The 18276-nt window shown below is 41.4% G+C and overlaps 1 protein-coding gene across 7 annotated transcripts in view; it reads left to right on the top strand.

Annotated features, from left to right (window-relative positions):
* STAU1 (staufen double-stranded RNA binding protein 1) overlaps nt 1–18276 on the top strand; it is a 74768-nt gene that overhangs the window by 4367 nt on the left and 52125 nt on the right. For 2 of the 7 annotated variants that reach the window (XM_063659326.1, XM_063659327.1), the window contains exon 2: nt 17529–17817. The exons of the other annotated variants lie outside the window; for them this stretch is intronic. In XM_063659326.1, coding sequence (XP_063515396.1) covers nt 17613–17817 — 205 coding nt within the window. In that variant the 5' untranslated portion in view covers nt 17529–17612. The remainder of the gene's footprint in view (nt 1–17528; nt 17818–18276) is intronic. 7 annotated transcript variants of the gene reach the window in all.

The raw sequence follows: 18276 nt of genomic DNA, 5'->3' as shown, positions 1-18276 counted from the left end.
GGCAGAAGAGTTGCTTGAACCTGGGAAGCAGAGGTTGCAGTGAGCGATTATCGTGCCATTGCACTCCAGCCGGGGCAACAAGAGCGAAAGTACTTCTCAAAAAAAAAAAAAAGGCATGTATACTTCACATTTATTTCAGTGTTTAATATTTGAAGTGTTTGGTCTTTATTTAAAAGTTTGGTGATATTTTTCTGATGAGAAATATGCCCTAGAACCTAACTCTTGTTTGTATCAATTAGTGTGTGTTAGTCAGAAGTCTCAGTTTCCAAGAACCTATCCCTTAGTTAAGAGAGGATTTACTGTATTTTAAGTTTAGAAATGGCCATGACTCATGGAACTCTCCTCCACCCCCATTCTAAAGTCCAGATCGTTAATATCATTCTGAGTGTTATCAAAATGGATGCTGCTTCATCCAGTCTCTCTCCCCAATACCACAAGGTAGTCTCAGTTTGTGGGGCAACTGTCTTTGAGCCTTTTTACTGGATTGAGTAAGAGTGTAATTCAGTATAAAGATGGAACTTTCATGAAAAAGGTATCTTTTCGTGGGATTCCACAAGCCAATTCCAGAGTTTGTTGCCCAGGCTGGTCTTGAACTCCTGAGCTCAAGTGATCCTCCCACCTCAGCCTCCTTAGTAGCTGGGATTATAGGCAGAGGCCTTGTTTTCATGAGCCTCTAAATTGGATCATCATATTTGTTGTCATACCCAGTGACACAGAATTGTTCAATTTGAGGAAATATAAATTCCTCCCCTCTCAAATAAGAGCTTTGGAGTTGCTTTTCTCTTAGAATGGGATTTTAGAGCTTTCAAAAATGTTTAGAGAATTTTATGACAGATTTATTTCACACTAGACCTATAACAGGTTATTTTACATTGACTTCTGGTGATGGAGACATTTGTGGTTGAAATGCTTCTCGTGTAACTTTCTACATGAGCTTTTCTTTAAATAAAACTTCACCAGTCAAGGCTGTATACCATTTGTGCTGTTCCAAAAAATATAAATTGCCAGTTATCGGTTGAACTATGAGAGGACATGTTAGTTGCTATGGTTATTTACCCCCACCATTTTATTATGAAAAATTTCAAACATATAATAAAGTTTATGAAGTTTTATTGTACATCTCTTTAGATACCATCTACTTTCTATTTTTGCCTCCCTGTTTCGTGGTGCTGAATACCATCTAGTTTTTTTTTTTTTTTTTTGAGACGGAGTCTGGCTCTGTTGCCCAGGCTGGAGTGCAGTGGTGCGATCTCAGCTCACTGCAAGCTCCACCTCCTGGGTTCATGCCATTCTCCTGCCTCAGCCTCCCGAGTAGCTGGGACTCCAGGTGCCCGCCACCATGCCCGGCTAATTTTTTTGTGTTTTTAGTAGAGACGGGGTTTCACCATGTTAACTAGGATGGTCTCGATCTCCTGACCTTGTGATCCACCCGCCTCGGCCTCCCGAAGTGCTGGGATTACAGGCCTGAGCCACTGCGCCTGGCATACCATCTGCTCTTTATCATGAACATTTTACCATACAGTGTTATGAAGCTTGAATAATGTTGGCCAAATCCATTGTTCTCACCTGCTAAGGAGATAATAGGATTATAAATATATAGCTGTGTTGATCTTATCAAATGCCACGGGTTGGATGGGCTTGGATATCTGTCTTGTTGACAGCTTAATGCTCTGAACTAGAAAACCTTACTGCAGAGAAAAGTAATATTTTTAAAGTGGTAAAATGGGAATTACTGCAAATAGCTTAATTTGTTTTTTAAGTGTTTACATTCCCATACTAGTGAATAAGGTTGATGTAACAGTGATTTATGTCACCAGATAAATGGAAGTAGAGAAAAATTTCTGCAGGCTGTTAATTGCTGTATATTTTCTGGGATTACATATGTTTATTTGTTAAAGAAGTAGACTCAGGGAGCTCCCTCAAAGTATATTTACTGGAAGCAAAAGTGGAAAAATCTATTTGAGAAAGTGTTTGCTTTCGATTAAAAATTAGTCTTCTAAATATCAAATCTGTAACCCATCTGGCATCTGTTTAATCTGGAATCTAATTTGGGAAAGAAGTGTGATGACTATGTGGGTTTATAACAGTAATGGAAGCAAAACTGGCCATTTTATTATGGTAGAAATTTTGTGTCATGTCTCCCAGACAATAAAGGCTAAGAAAATCTATTTAAATACATTGGGGTCTTTTCCCGTGAATGAAAATGATTGCTGAGGGTTAAACCTTCATTAGATTGCCTCTGCTTTTTTTTTTTTTTTTTTTTTTTTTGGAGACAGTCTTGCTCTGTTGCACAGGCTAGAATGCAGAGGTGTGATCTCGGCTCACTGTAGCCTCCACCTCCTGAGTTCAAGCAATTCTCCTGCCTTAGCCTCCCGAGTAGCTGAGACTACAATTGAGCATCACCACGCCTGGCTAATTTTTTGTATTTTTAGTAGAGATGGGGTTTTGCCATGTTGCCTAGGCTGGTCTCGAACTCCTGAGCTCAGGCAGTCTGCCCGCCTCAGCCTCACAAAGTGCTAGGATTACAGGCTTGAGCCACTGTGCCCGGCCTTGCCCCTGTACTTGATGTAGCTACAGAACTGGTTGCTCAGTGAGTGGGTTGGTTTTAGTCAGCATATTCTCTGATCCTATTTAAAATTTTTTTACAAGTAGAGTGTCGCTGTAAGTTTTATAGATGTTTATGTGTAAGGACAGGTTTAGTGAATTTGCTGGATAATAATAATTGCTGCTGTTGAGCTGTTGCCATGTGCCAGGTTAGAATTACAGGGTGAAAGTTATTTTATGCAGAAAAGGAATTAAAAGGTCAGGTTGAATTTACCTAATAATATAAAAGTTGCAGTTCATTTAGCTCTTTCCTTGAACCAAAGAAAAGGGTTTCTTAGACCCTTTATGTTGTATTTCTAATACTCACAAACATCTTTGCAGCGTAAAGTTCATAATAATTGCTGAGGATACTGATGCACTTCCCAGAGGCCAGATAACTGGCTTAGAGTCCTGAGGCACCAAGTATTAGTTCTAGAGCACAGGCTGGTCTGGCTCCAAAGTCAGTGCTCTTTCCACTGAACCATGCTTTGTCTCTAAATTATGCTTAGGTGCTTTTTGTTTAGGATAATTGATTCTGCTTGTCACTGGTGGCCCTCCCCTGACTCTCCCCACCACAGCAGCTAGGATGAATTTTGCTCATTAGAACCTTAGATCAATTTGAAAGAAAGTCTGGTTAAGTAATAGTCTTTTAAATAGACCCTTGAAATAGCTTTCCAGTTTACTTTTATTTGTTATGTCAAATTAAGCTAAAACTTAAAGCTGATCCACAGGTTTGTGTGTGGGGAGGGGCTGTCTTATTAACCCTTGTGTTAAAGGAGGCCAGCTCCTAAATTACTGCTATCATGTGTCATCAAGTTTGTTAAAAATTGCTGGCACGGTGGCCCACGCCTGTAATTCCATCACTTTGGGAGGCCAAGGCAGGTGCATCACCTGAGGTCAGGAGTTCGAGACCAGCCTGGCCAAGATGGTGAAACCCCATCTCTACTAAAAATACAAAAATTAGCTGGGTGTGGTGGTGCGTGCCTGTAATCCCAGCTACCCGGGGGGCTGAGGCAGGAGAATGGCTTGAACCCGGGAGGCGGGGGTTGCAGTGACCTGACATCGTGCCACTGCACTCCAGCCTGGGCAACAGAGCAAGACTCTGTATCCAGAAAAAAAAAAAAGAAAAAGAACTATAGTCCAGGTTGTTGCTAAAAAAAAATTCATTTCTTCTGAATTCTAACATTCTGCTTTAGTGGAAATGAGTTAACTAAGCTTCCAATTAACTTTATAGGATAGGTGCTGGTTGTCCTCTTTGCTTCCTAGCCCTTTCTAACATCCCTTTTGTGGCTAATACTGTTGAGAGTATTTAATGCAGCTTCCTGTTTGGAATTGAACTGCTTCGTGAACAATTTTGTTTTACTTTTGTTTGAAATGGTGATCTGAATTAGAAGCTTCTTTGGTATTCCACCTGGGCAGTAGTCTTCTCTTATGGCTAGTCTTGTAAGGCTGGATCAATGAAATTAAATCTGCCTTTGGATGTGAGCTTTTAGTGAGATGGTGTCTGAAGTTCCATTTTGTGTTTAACCTCAACTGAGGCTACCCTGTAGTCTGTAATGACATAGCATGTCTCACTAATCACTAATAGGTGTTGGAAATACCCCTTGGGATGAAGTGAGGAGATAATGCTGCTTACATTGTTACTATATTAGCTCCCTTCAGAGATGAGCTTTAGGATCTAACTAGATCTTGTCTGATTCTCTCCTATCTTTGCTGTTTTGAAGTCCATGCCTTCTATAGATTACAATTAACTGAGGCATGAATTTTCTACCCTTGCAGATTCCACCCCGATACAAATAGCGCTATTGTCTGCTGAAGCCATTGTGATTTTATGCAGAATGCTGGGCAGTCCTTTCCTCTGTCAGAAAGAACAATTTATATGTAATAAGTCTAATTATGCTTGGAAGCTTATTTTCCTTGTTGCACAATTGAACCAACCTGCTCATGAAAACTCCATGACCCTTTACCTAGATGACAGTCAAATATAGTTAGGCAAATAAGTTTCCTTTTGGTTTGTCATTGAGTAAACCTTTGCAACCTGTAATGTTTAGCAAGTGACTACTTCTATATAGTAATTTTCCTTTTAGTTGAGAATTTATTCAAGCACCAAACATAAAAAAGAATAAAAGTGAAATAAGCTTTCTTTTGCATGAGGGACTTTCTATAATTTGCTACTTTTTATCTTCTTTTTTTTTTTTTTTTTTTTTGAGATGGAGTTTTGCTCTTGTCGCCCAGGCTGGAGTGCAGTGGCGTGATCTCGGCTCATTGCAACCTCCACCTCCCAGGTTCAAGCAATTTTCCCACTTCAGCCTTCCGAGAAGCTGAGATTACAGGCGCATACCACCATGCCTGGCTAATTTTGTTTGTTTGTTTGTTTGTTTTTTTGAGACGGAGTCTTGCTCTGTCGCCCAGGCTGGAGTGCAGTGGCGTGATCTCGATTCACTGCAAGCTCTGCCTCCCGGGTTCATGCCATTCTCCTGCCTCAGCCTCTGGAGTAGCTGGGACTACAGGTGCCCACCACTATGCCCGGTTATTTTTTTTTTATTTTTTATTTTTTTAGTGGACACGGTGTTTCACTGTGTTAGCCAGGATGGTTTTGATCTCCTGACCTTGTGATCCACTCGCCTTGGCCTCCCAAAGTGCTGGGATTACAAGCGTGAGCCCCTGCGCCTGGCCATGCCTGGGTAATTTTTATATTTTTATTTTATTTTATTTTTGAGGCAGAGTCTCGCTCTGTTACCCAGGCTGGAGTGCAGTGACCCAATCTCAATTCACTGCAACCTCTGCCTTCCGGGTTCAAGTGATTGTTCAGCCTCAGCCTCCCAAGTAGCTGGGATTACAGGCATGCGCCACCATGCCAGACTAATTTTTTTTATTTTTAGTAGAGACAGTGTTTCACCATGTTAGCCAGGCTGGTCTTGAACTCCTGATCTCAGGTGATCCACCTGCCTTGGCCTCCCAAAGTGTTGGGATTACAGGCGTGAGTCACCGTGCCAGCCTAATTTTTGTATTTTTAGTAGAGATGGGATTTCACCATGTTGGCCAGCCTAGCCTCGAACTCCTGACTTCAGGTGATCAACCCACCTTGGCCTCCCAAAGTGCTGGGATTACAGGCGTGAGCCACTGTGCCCGGCTTAATATGCATTCTTAACGGGAAAATTGCAGTGGTAAGTGTGCACTATATAGATATATTGATAATGATCATGATGGCTTTGGATTATCTTTTGAAATTGGAGGATTTCAAAAAATAGATTTGCATATGGAAATGTGAATTTTTGTTGGTTTTTTGAGATGGAGTCTCACTTCATTGCCTAGGCTGGGGTGCAGTGATGCGCTCAGGGCTCACTGCAGCCTCAATCTTCTGGTCTCAAGCAGTCCTCCCATCTCAGCCTTTCAAGTAGCTGAGACTACAGGTGCATGCCATCATGCCTAGCTAGTTTTAAAATTTTTTGTAAAGATGGGGTCTCCCTCTGTTTCCTAGGCTGGCCTTGAACTCCTGGGCTCAAGCAGTTCTGTGTTGGCCTCTCAAAGTGTTGGGATTACAAGCATGAGCCACCACACCTGGCCAATATGTGAATGTTTGTATGAATCTCAGCTGTCACTGTGTAAAAGTATTTGAGATCCAAATGACTGCTGTATTTCTCCTCTCTCTCTTTCTTCTTTCTTTGCTAAGTTGAAGATGGTTATTTTTTAGCATCGTCTTTATGTCTGACTCTAACAGCTCCTTTTTCTGTTCTTATATTTAGCTTTTTGTGTGTGTGTTTTAAATTTTTTTTTGTTTTTGAGACGGAGTCTCACTCTGTCGTCTAGGCTGGAGTGCAGTGGCGTGATCTCGGCTCACTGCAAGCTCTGCCTCCTGGATTCATGCCAGTCTCCTGCGTCAGCCTCCCGAGTAGCTGAGACTACAGGTGCCCGCCACCATGCCTGGCTAATTATTTTGTATTTTTAGTAGAGACGGGGTTTCACCGCGTTAGCCAGGATGGTCTCGATCTCCTGACTTCGGGATCTGCCAGCCTCGGCCTCCCAAAGTGCTGGGATTATCGGCGTGAGTCAACGCGCCCGACCCTTAAATTTTTAAATTTTATTTTAATAGAGACAGGGTCTCGCCATGTTGCCCAGCATGGTCTCAAACACCTGAGCTCAAGCCATCCACCTGCCTTGGCCTCCCAAAGTGCTGGGGTTACAAGCATGAGCCATCACACCTGGCCTTTATTTTTTACTTCTGCTTTGGGCTAGAAAACTAGACACGCTGGGCCAGGTATGGTGGCTCACGCCTGTAATCCCAGCACTTTGGGAGGCTGAGGTGGGCGGATCACGAGGTCAGGAGATCGAGACCAGCCTGGCTGACACGGTGAGACCCCCATCTCTACTAAAAATACAAAAAATTAGCCAGGCATGGTGGCACGCACCTGTAATCCCAGCTACTCGGGAGGCTGAGGCAGGAGAATCGCTTGAACCCGGGAGGCGGAGGTTGCAGTGAGCGGAGATCATGCCATTGCACTCCAGCCTGGGCAACAGAGTGAGACTCTGTCTCAACAAACAAACAAACAAACAAACAAAAAACTAGACACCCTGCTTCTCAGAATAGGGGATAGGGGATTTGGAAACAAAACAAAAACTAGACACCCAAACTTACAATAATTGTTCAACATAGAAAAGCTTGGCTTGGGTGAGGCCCCTGTTGGTAAAAGGCATGGGCTATGTTAGAAGGTCTTAGGTATTTGGGCTGCTCAGAGGACTTTTTCAGTTCCCATTCATGCCAGTCTTTGAATAGCTGAGATATTAGAACAACTGGGCTCTAGACTGGAAAGTTGTTAGTATAATATACTATCTACGAAAAGAACCTGAGCTGTTAAAATAGCAAAAAATAAACTAGAGCTCATGATTTATTTCTGGAATCAATTAGACAGTGAACAGCAATTTTTTATTGCCTGTTAAGCCATAGTAGCAGTGAGAAACTGAAACAAGCAAAAACACTTTGTAAGAATGTATAAAAGCATCTCAAGTTAAGAGATTCTGTGTTACTACTGACGACTACCATTTAAGTTGAGGGACCTCTAGATAAATCAGACTGCAGAATTTGAGAATTAAACTCGAATTCTGTCATGTAAAGTTCACTTCTAAAAATGATTATGATTTGGACTTATTAGAGATAATGTGCTTTTTTCATATTCTGCAATTTAATATGCCACTATTTATGTACCCAGTGCCTTTTGGTAAAATTTTCCATGAAATTGTATTTGGGTCACCAAGCATATGCCAACGACATTTATGAATAAAGTGGTAGGTATAAAGGGAAAGAACACACAGGTTTGAAAATCAGTCTTATGTGATTGGACAATATGTAATGTACAGTTCCTTTTAAAAAGCATTATGAGGCTGGGTGTGGTGGCTCATGCCTGTAATCCCAGCACTTTTGGAGGCTGAGGTGGGTGGATCACCTGAGGTCAGGTGTTCGAGACCAGCCTGGCCAACTTGGCAAAACCCCGCCACTTCTACTAAAAAAAAAAAAAAAAAAAAATTAGCCGGGCATGGTAGCAGGCACCTGTAACCCCAGCTACTCAGGAGTCTGAGGCAGGAGAATTGCTTGAACCCAGGAGGCGGAGGTGGCAGGGAGCCGACATCACACCACTGCACTCCATGCTGGGGGACAGAGTGAGACTCCATCTCAAAAAAAACCCGAACAGACAAAACCTAAACATTATGAGATATTCACATTACTCTCATCAGGAAATAATTGGGACTGGAGAAGGAAAGTTCTGCTGTCTCTTATAAATGTGTCTCTGCAAAATATTCTTCACCCAGCTTCCAGGCAATCGTGTCTTTTTTTTTTTTTTTTTTCCCCCCGAAAGAGTCTCACTCTGTGGCCCAGGCTGGAGTGCAGTGGTGCGATCTTGGCTCACTGCAACCTCTGCCTCCCGCATTCAAGCCATTTTTGTGCCGCAGCCTCCCAAGTAGCTGGGATTACAGGCCTGCGCCACCATGCCTGGCTAATTTTTGTATTATTTATTTATTTTGAGACAGAGTCTCGCTCTTTTGCCAGGCTGGAGTGCAGTGGCGCGATCCTGAGCCACTGCAACCTCCGCCTCCCAGGTTCAAGCGATTCTCCTGCTTCAGCCTGCCAAGTAGCTGGGACTACAGGTGTGCCATCACACCCAGCTTATTTTTGTATTTTTAGTAGAGATGCGTTTTCCCCATGTTGGCCAGGATGGTCTCAATCTCTTTTTTTTTTTTTTTTTTTTTTTTTGAGACGAAGTCTCTGTTACCCAGGCTGGAGTGCAGTGGTGCGATCTCTGCTCACTGCAAGCTCCGTCTCCCGGGTTTACACCATTCTCCTGCCTCAGCCTCCCAAGTAGCTGGGACTACAGGCACCCACCATCACGCCTGGCTAATTTTTTGTACATTTAGTAGAGACGGGGTTTCACCATGTTAGCCAGAATGGTCTCGATCTCCTGACCTTGTGATCCACCCGCCTCGGCCTCCCAAAGTGCTGGGATTACAGGCGTGAGCCACCATGCCCGGCAGTCTTAATCTCTTAATCTCGTAATTTCCCACCTCGGCCTCCCAAAGTGCTGGGATTACAGGCATGAGCCACCATGCCCAGCCTAATTTTTGTATTTTTAGTAGAGATGGGGTTTCATCATGTTGGCCAGGCTGGTCTCGAACTCCTGGTCTCAGGTGATCCGCCCGCCTCGGCCTCCCAAAGCGTTGGGATTACAGGCCATGAGCCACCACGTCTGGCCGCTTGTGTCTTTTGAAGACTCTACTGCGTGCTGCCTCAAACCATGACATGCCTTCAGTCTTCCCTACTCGTAAATTATAGGTTTCCCCAAAAACTTGAGCAGTATGTCTTCAGTTTCAGAAAAAAGACCTACCCTACTAAATTATTATTATTTTTTATTTTCCAGAGTTTATTAACCACTTAACCTCTCAGAACTGAACAAAAACAACATTGTTCTTGGAACGCCCTCTTTTTAAAAAAGGTGCATATAATTTGGCTTTATAATTTCTGGCCTGTTGATAATCAGTGGTACTTTTGAACTCTTTAATGAGTTGTGTGGAGAATGATTTTTACTTCTGGCTGTAATATTAGAGAAACAAAATAAATTTTATGCAGTTTGAATTTCATCTTTACTCTTGATTTAATTAGAAAGTAAGTACAGGAAAAGTTATTGGCAAGAATGTAAAGCCTATGTTCTTTAAATATAGAGACATGAGAATTGATGACTGAAGCTGTCATTAAACATGACTGGCTCAATAAGCTTCTTGGTCATAGTATCTTTTGTGGTTTGCTTTTTTTAAAAAACCCTTTGATTTCTCAGATTGTTTATGTTAAACATGATTTTCAAACTCGTAGAATGAATTTAGCATTGTTTTCTATTGTGAGATAGGGTTATGAATCAAGCTTCGTTTACCACTAGCAGCTTGTGAACATTCAGATAAAAAAGGAGTTTTCTAAGAGTGTTCAAGATTTTCTGGTCTTTTGTCAGGGCAATGCAAAATACACTATGTGGATTAATACTGCTTCCTGCTTTTAACACTTTCCCTCTAAAAGTTGAAAGCACATTGCTGTACCATATCTCTGAGGTAGTAATTGGTAGACAACCCATTTTGAGAATGAGGAAATGGAAGCATAAGGAAATTATCGAAGTTGTACAAAGCTCAGTGAATGGTTTTAAACTCGCCACACTGGATTTGTATAATACTTTTCTTTTCTTTCTTTTTTTTTTTTTTTTTTTTTTTCCTGAAACGGAGTTTCGCTCTCGTTGCCCAGGCTGGAGTGCAATGGCGCCATGTTGGCTCACCTTGGCCTCCTGGGTTCAAGCAGTTCTCCTGCCTCAGCCTCCCAAGTAGCTGGGGTTACAGGCATGTGCCACCACACCTGGCTAATTTTGTATTTTTAGTAGAGACGGGGTTTCACCGTGTTGGTCAGGCTGGTCTCGAACTCCTGACATGAGGTGATCCACCCACCTTGGCCTCCCAAAGTGTTGGGATTACAGGCATGAGCCACCGTGCCCGGCCTAATGCTTTTCTTTTTTAAGAATTGTATTATCGGCTGGGCACGGTGGCTCATGCCTGTAATCCCAGCACTTTGGGAGGCCAAGGTGGGCGGATCACAAGGTCAGGAGATCGAGACCCTCCTGGCTAACACGGTGAAACCCCGTCTTTACTAAAAATACAAAAAAAAAATTAGTTGGGCGTGGTGGCGGGCACCTGGAGTCCCAGCTACTTGGGAGGGGGAGGCAGGAGAATGGTGTGAACCCGGGAGGCAGAGCTTGCAGTGAGCCGAGATTGTTCCACTGCACTCTCGCCTGGGCAACAGAGCGAGACTCCATCTCAAAAAAAAAAAAATGTATTATCATGCCTCAGGATTCCTTTAGTGTGTTGACTCTGTGATTGCTACAAGTGAGGCTTTGTCGAATATCCTATTATAAAGTTTTGGGAAGCTGAGGCACAGGGGAGTGGGTTGCCAAGATCTGGGAGTGGAATTGAAAGCTACAACTCAGAAGTTTGATCTGATTTAACATCGTTGGTTGCTACTTAGCAGCAAGGGTGGTTTCTTAGAAACTGAGTCTTGGCACTGGTCTGTTTTGCATGAAGATGGTGGTGAATGCAGTTGTGTTTCTAGGTAGATGGCACATGGTTACAGATTACAGTTTCCCTTTTCTGAAAGGAAAAGCCTGTTAACCATTATGTTGAACCAAGCCCCTTCATAGTCAAGAAAATGTCACACAGTACTACTTTTAAAAGTCTCCAGCAGATCATGAACAGGTATTCATTTTTATTGCGTTAAAAGTTTTCTATGTTTGTATAAGTTTAGATTAAAAACTTTATAAATATATGTGCTTGAATTTTGTTATTTTTGAGAATGTCTCCTAGAGAAGGAGAGACAGAAACTTGATAAAGTTTTAAAACTAGAAAAGAAAATAAGGCTTATAGTTTTTTAGGCTATAGAGGTAAATTGTTTTTCACTTTAGCATGGTGTGATGGGTTTTCTAGGATGAAAATTAATAATGAAAATCTGTTTTAGGAAGTGTTTCTTTAAGCAGACCATCTGACCTCCCAACTGTTACATTTGTGTGGAAAGAAAGTCCTCCATTGCCAATGGCATTGGGCCAAGTGTGAGACAGGGACCACATTCAGTCTCACTTGTATTGCAGGTGCAAAGATCCTGAACAGCCTGGGTTGTTTCCAGGCATTATTTTTGGTTAATTTTATTGTCTTTCAAGTGAGTGTGCCTCCTCAGGGCTAATCTCCTCTTTGTCTTGAGCATCAGGTACATAGTGATTTGTTTCTTCTTTTTTTTTTTTTTTTTTTTTTTTAAAGTAGTTTGGTCATATTTCTTTTAAAAAACGTTTTATTATTGGGTGATTTAGTATATATAGGCCTGCTATTGAACATTATTTGCTTGACATTGACCTTAAAGCGGTCATTTTGGAAATGATCATATAAGACGATAGTGATTGACATGCTTCTGTACTAGCGTCTGGCCTGCCTGCAGGTATTTGGATAATGTTTGGAGTCAATGAATTACTATTTTGGGGGGCTGGGAGGGAGAAGTAATGGTGGAGAGTGAATTTACTTTCAGAAAACATTCAACCATATTGCAACAAGAAAGATGTGTCAGAAAAGAATCTTAGAAATAACTGGTATAGGCCGGGCGTGGTGGCTAATGCTTGTAATCCCAGCACTTTGGGAGGCTGAAGCGGGCAGATCACGATCGAGACCACGGTGAAACCGTGTCTAAAAATACAAAAAAAAATTAGCCGAGCGTGGTGGCGGGCGCCTGTAGTCCCAGCTACTTGGAGAGGCTGAGGCAGGAGAATGGCGTGAACCCGGCTGGCGGAGCTTGCAGTGAGCCGAGATCGTGCCACTGCACTCCAGCCTGGTCGACAGAGCGAGACTCCGTCTCAATAAAAAAAAAAAGAAAAGAAATAACTGGTATAAGGAATGATGTGGGTATTAATAGGTGTATTTAAAGGCTATTGAAAAGGACTTTATATTGTAGAAAAAGTGGTTTATTCCTTGATGTTTTTTAATTGACCAAGTTTCTCTTGGAGTGGAGACTGTCAACAAACTAAAGAGAACAGAATAATAGATTTACACGTGATTGCTTAAAGATGTCGGCTTGTGTCTTTGAGGAAGAGTTTAACACACAGATCCTTTCCAGCATTTAAGAATGTGCAATCTGCCATTTATGGGTTCACATGTAATAGATGCTTAATAAGTTTTTATAGACTATTGAGTGAATATATTTTAGAATTGCTATTGCTTTATAACAGCGAGGCACAGGAGTGCTCCTTTGTATCTGTATATCCATCTTACATCAGATTTACCAAAGGAATTGCAAGGGGAGACATTTAGTGAAATGTTTGTGACGATCTGAAAAGGAGGCTTCTCCAGAATTGGGATGACTTCTTTCCTTCTGTTTTTTTTTTTTCAGACACATCTTGTTTGGAAATATCACTTATTATGAAGGAGAATGATATGTTGATTAAACAAAAGTATAGCTATTGCATTATAAGTTGTGTTAATCCAGTTTAAAAATTGATTATTAAAAATGTTTTTCTGGCTGGGCACGGTGGCTCATGTCTGTAATCCCAGCACTTTGTTGAGGCCGAGGCAGGCGGATCACTTGAGCCAGGAGTTAAAGACCAGCCTGACCAACATGGTGAAACCCCGTTTCTACTAAAAACACAAAATAATTAGCCAGGTGTGGTGGTACACACCTGTAGTTCCTGCTACTCGGGAGGCTGACACAGGAGAATCACTTGAACCTGGGAGGCAGAGGTTATGGTGAGCCAAGATCGTGCCACTGCACTCCAACCTGGACGACAGAGTGAGACTGTCTGCAGAAAAAAAATGTTTTTCCATAATTGCTTAAGTATTTCATAGTGCAAAGATTTAACAGTCTGTAAGTTGAAAGTGGATAAGACTAACCATGTGTTAGCAGTAGCACAAGATAATTTAAAAAAGACTAAGCACGGATTGCAGATAGTTCTGTAAACCATTTCTAGAAGGGTCTGCCTTGTATATTAAATCACTCGGACTGTGCTCAGTATGGTCTAGTCTTGGTAGGTTCACTGCTGAGTGCTGAATACTCATTTTGTGACCACTTTTTAGTACATCATGTATAATTAAAAAAAAATTTTCGTAGCGCTCATGTGCCCAGATTCTCCTTCACCACAACCCATAGAAACTATTTGGCACTTGTAAAACGGTAACTGCCAGCCAAGGCAAGATTCTGTTTTTATAAGAAGATTTTTGTGTTACCAAGCCAATCTTAAGAACCAGGAGGACATGGAATTAAGGAATCTTCTCAAAGAAACACCCATAACTCTATCATTTTGCACCTTTTATTATGGTGCTTATGTATGCTATCTAAAATTAGGGCTTGAGACTAAGATAAGTATGTTTTGTTGATCTGGTGTCTAAAGCCCTTCAAATAGGGAAAGAACCAGGAGATGAAAGGTCCTCATCTGTGTGGGAGGCAGAAAGGCAGGAAAATGGCAGCACAACACAATTCACAGTAAGAGGTATTTTCCAGCACCAGCGAGATCTGAAGAATCTTTGCGTTTCAAACTTCTCAACCTAATTTTACTGTGTATAAAATAGTGTTTGTCTCTAAGAAGACTCTAACAAAGCATTTTGATTTCTCGAGTCCTTAATTTACCTGGTGGAAAACAATCCTTAAAGACAGGTTTAAAGGAAAAGACTTATTTGCATTTAAGGACTTAGTCTTCAGGACAGTACTGTTGAGCAACAGGTTCAGAATTTACACAGAAGTTGTATTTCCAAAGTTCCACAGTTCCTTGAAGGCTGGTGTGAACTATATCAGTAATGAAAAACTTAATTTGTTTTTTGAGTTATGTGGCAAATGATATATTTTCCCCCATTCATCACCGTGATGTCTGTCCCGGCTTTTCTTTGGGAGAGGAGCATCTGTTTGGGTGTTAAAATATTAGCGTCAGGCCGAGCGTGGTGGCTCATGCCTGTAATCCTAGCATTTTGGGAGGCCGAGGCGGGAGGATCACTTGAGGTCAGGAGTTCAAGATCAGCCTGGCCAGCATGGTGAAACGCTGTCTCTACTAAAAATACAAAATTAGCTGGGTGTGGTGGTACATGCCTGTAATCTTAAGTACTCGGGAGACTGAGGCAGGAAAATCGGTTGAACCCAGAAGGCGGAGTTTGCAGTGAGCGGAGATCACACCACTGCACTCCACCCTGGGCAACAGAGTGAGACTCTGTCTCAAAAAAAAAAAAAAAGATTAGCATCTATTTTTTAGGGCCTTTTGAGATAGAAAGGGGATTTTCTTTTCCTGTCTAAGAATATAAGCTACTTGTTACATTAGTAAGATTGTATTTTGTGGGTTGGTATATGTGTGCTTGAAACAGTATCCCTGGCTCCTCTATCCACTAAATATCGGTAGGTTCCCCATTCTGCACACTGGTTGTGACAACCAAAAAATGTCTCCAGACATTGGCAGATGTCTCCTGGGGGAACAAAATTGCTCCCTCTTGAGAATCACTGCCTTAGATTCTCTGTTCAGGCTTAAATAAGACACATAAAAATTTTAAATTAGCAGGTGACTAATAATTTGTGAGTATTGTTTGTTGCATTTTCATATTTATCATGTTGGAAATTTAAATTTACCTAGTCTTATTTGGAGAGTTTAGCTTTTTTTTTTTTTGGTTTGTTTTGAACTACGTTTCAACCAACTGTTAGACGTAACTCCTTTAGGTGAATTTAAGGGTAACATTTTTGAGGCAGTCTTAATTTAAAAAGCCTGTTCCTTTCTCAGCCTCTAGAAAACTTACATATCTGTGACTGACTTGAGCCGAGTGCGGTGCCTCACACTTGTAATCCCAGGACTTTGGGAGGCCGAGGTGGGCAGATCACCTGAGGTCAGGAGTTTGAGAGCAGCCTGGCCAACCTGGCGAAATGCTGTCTCTACTAAAAATACAAAAACTAGCCAGGCATGGTGGCTCATGCCTGTAATCCTAGCTACTTGGGAGACTGAGGCAGGAGAATTGCTTGAGCCCAGGAGGCAGAGGTTGCAGTGAGCTAAGTTTGTACCACTGCACTCCAGCCTGGGCAACAGAGTGCTGTCTTGGGGAAAAAAAAAAAAAAAAAAATTAAAAATTTATGACTGACTTGAAATCCTGGCAGTCAGCCTGCTTTAGAAAACATTAACCAAAAATCCCTTGGTCCACACCCTTTCTAAATTTAGGCATTCATTCAGAATCTTAAACTCTAAGAGCCACTCAGGACACAGTTGGATTGCTCTTTCTGGGATGGGAGTAGGTTCTGGAGCAGATACTTTACTCCTAGCTCATTTTTTGACCTTGAGACCTGTGGTTGGTGTTGTGAAGTCATACATACACTACAAGTGACTTTTTTGTTGTAAAAAGTGCTCTCAAGATAGTTTACAAAAAGCAGGAAAAGGAGAAGGAGTGAGTGAGTAAATGAAGAGAGGGGAAGAGAGGAGGAAAAAAGTGTTTCTATTTTAGCAGCTGACGGAAAAAAAACCCAATGAAATAAGGTCATAGCTGACTTCTGAATGGTTCTGGACTTGTTTCTTGACACTGGCGACTTGTCTTCTAAGACCATTATGTAGATCTTCAATGGAACTCCTCTGTTATTTTGTTCTGATTCTGAAAGTAAAAAAGAACAACTGCACTCTTGGGGAATTTTGTTGAGTAAGGTAATACTTATGCCTCTGCTATCCAGAGTCACATTTCGGCTGAGTTTCTTTTGAGTTTTGCAGTCCTTTTTGCTCTCAGTAAGAGAGAATGTGTTAGGACTCCTCAAGTAGCTTAATTGCTCTGGTCATTCATCTCTTTCTTGAGGACCAGCTTTAAAAATCATTTTGATATTAAAAAAAAATTAAAGTAACTGTTTCTTTATAATAGAACTTTTAATTAGTTGGTTTGCTGGTTTCTGCATTGGTTGGCTATTTCCTGAGAGACCTGTCATTTCTGTTCTTTGTTGCCACTGGTTATTTTTAAGTACTTTGACTCATTAAAAACATTTTCAGCTTTTAAAGGATGGCCATGAAAATGAGCACACCTGTCCTTATTTTTGTCTCGTGAAGAAATTTAATGTATTTAGAAGTAATGCCTTCATTATTCTCTTAATTTACAATATGAAGTAAACAAGTTCCAGTGCTCCCCACCCCACCACCACACCAGTAAAATTGCCAGTCTAAAATCCATTCCTGTCTTCTTCATCTCCACTTTTGCTTTTAATAGTAAAAATTCTCTAGTATGGTCTTTGTTACTCACATCACTTCTCAGGATCTGTGAGCCTGGGTAGGAGTGTGATAGTTTTCTTGTTTGGGGTCTGTAATTAAATAAGACCTCAAACAAGCCTTTTAGGAAAACAATACATCTCTCATCACCATAGGGAAAAAGAAACAGCAGAAGTATTCTACCTGCCTTCTGTCAACTGAAGGCCCTAAGGTTGTCAGTCTGAACCTTGGTCCTTAAGAGGAAGCAGTGTTCACGTTCACCTGTTCCTGGTATTATAAACCTAGTTTGCTTTCAGTTTCTTGTAAATTTGAGACCAGAAAGAAACCTTACTATGCCCCAATTACTATAGAAACCTCTCCATACTTTCAAATTTGCATTTTTGCATGTAAGCTATAGTTTGCAATTCTTAATATTCACCAATAAATATTATACCCTACTGATTCTCTTTGTATAATGAATATGCAGAGCACACGGGTATTGTAAATCATTTTAAAAACACTGTGGGAAAGTCACAAGGCCAAGAAACTTACTGTATACCAAGGAGAAACATATTTCGAATAAATCAACATAGCTACATGCTAAGTGGAGCTATTTTCATAACTCAGTAGGTGACACCATTTTGACTGAATATTGGCAATTACATATCTCCTCTATAATTTACCTTTTTATTTTCTTTCCCTTATAACTTTTAGGTAGAACTTTAGACTTCATAGCACTGAATTAACCTGCACTGAAAGCTGTTTACCTGCATTTATTCACTTTTGTTGAAAGTGACCATGTCTCAAGTTCAAGTGCAAGTTCAGAACCCATCTGCTGCTCTCTCAGGGAGCCAAATACTGAACAAGAACCAGTCTCTTCTCTCACAGCCTTTGATGAGTATTCCTTCTACTACTAGCTCTCTGCCCTCTGAAAATGCAGGTAGACCCATTCAAAACTCTGCTTTACCCTCTGCATCTATTACATCCACCAGTGCAGCTGCAGGTAAGCATATGAATCCAAGTGTCTTCTATTTCAAATGTTTTCTTACCCTGTTTTCTGATCTGATAGGTTGCAGATTTAGGGAGCTCTCACATTTACCTTCAAAAAGCAAAAGAAAGTATCACCACCCACACTTCTTTATCCCAGATATAGAACACTGGTTGTGTAGGGGGTTGACAGGGGCCTCAGTTGACAGACCATTGTAGGTTGTGAGAAAGAGAATTGAAAGCTGAAAACTACTCACACTATAAAGCCTCATCTGTTAAAGAGTGGTGGCTGGCAGAAAGAATTGAGCAGTAAATACCACCTTGGATATTCATCGTTGTATGGGATAATTCTGCATTTAAAATTATTTCCCAGAACAAGCCAGGTGCCGTGGCTCACGCTTGTAATCCCAGCGCTTTGGGAGGTTGAGGCAGGTGGATCAGCAGAGGTCAGGAGTTTGAGACCAGCCTGGCCAAC

Source organism: Pongo pygmaeus, chromosome 21 (genome assembly GCF_028885625.2).
Source record: "Pongo pygmaeus isolate AG05252 chromosome 21, NHGRI_mPonPyg2-v2.0_pri, whole genome shotgun sequence".
Taxonomy (NCBI): Eukaryota; Metazoa; Chordata; class Mammalia; order Primates; family Hominidae; genus Pongo; species Pongo pygmaeus.
This window is presented reverse-complemented; position numbering and strand designations above follow the sequence as displayed.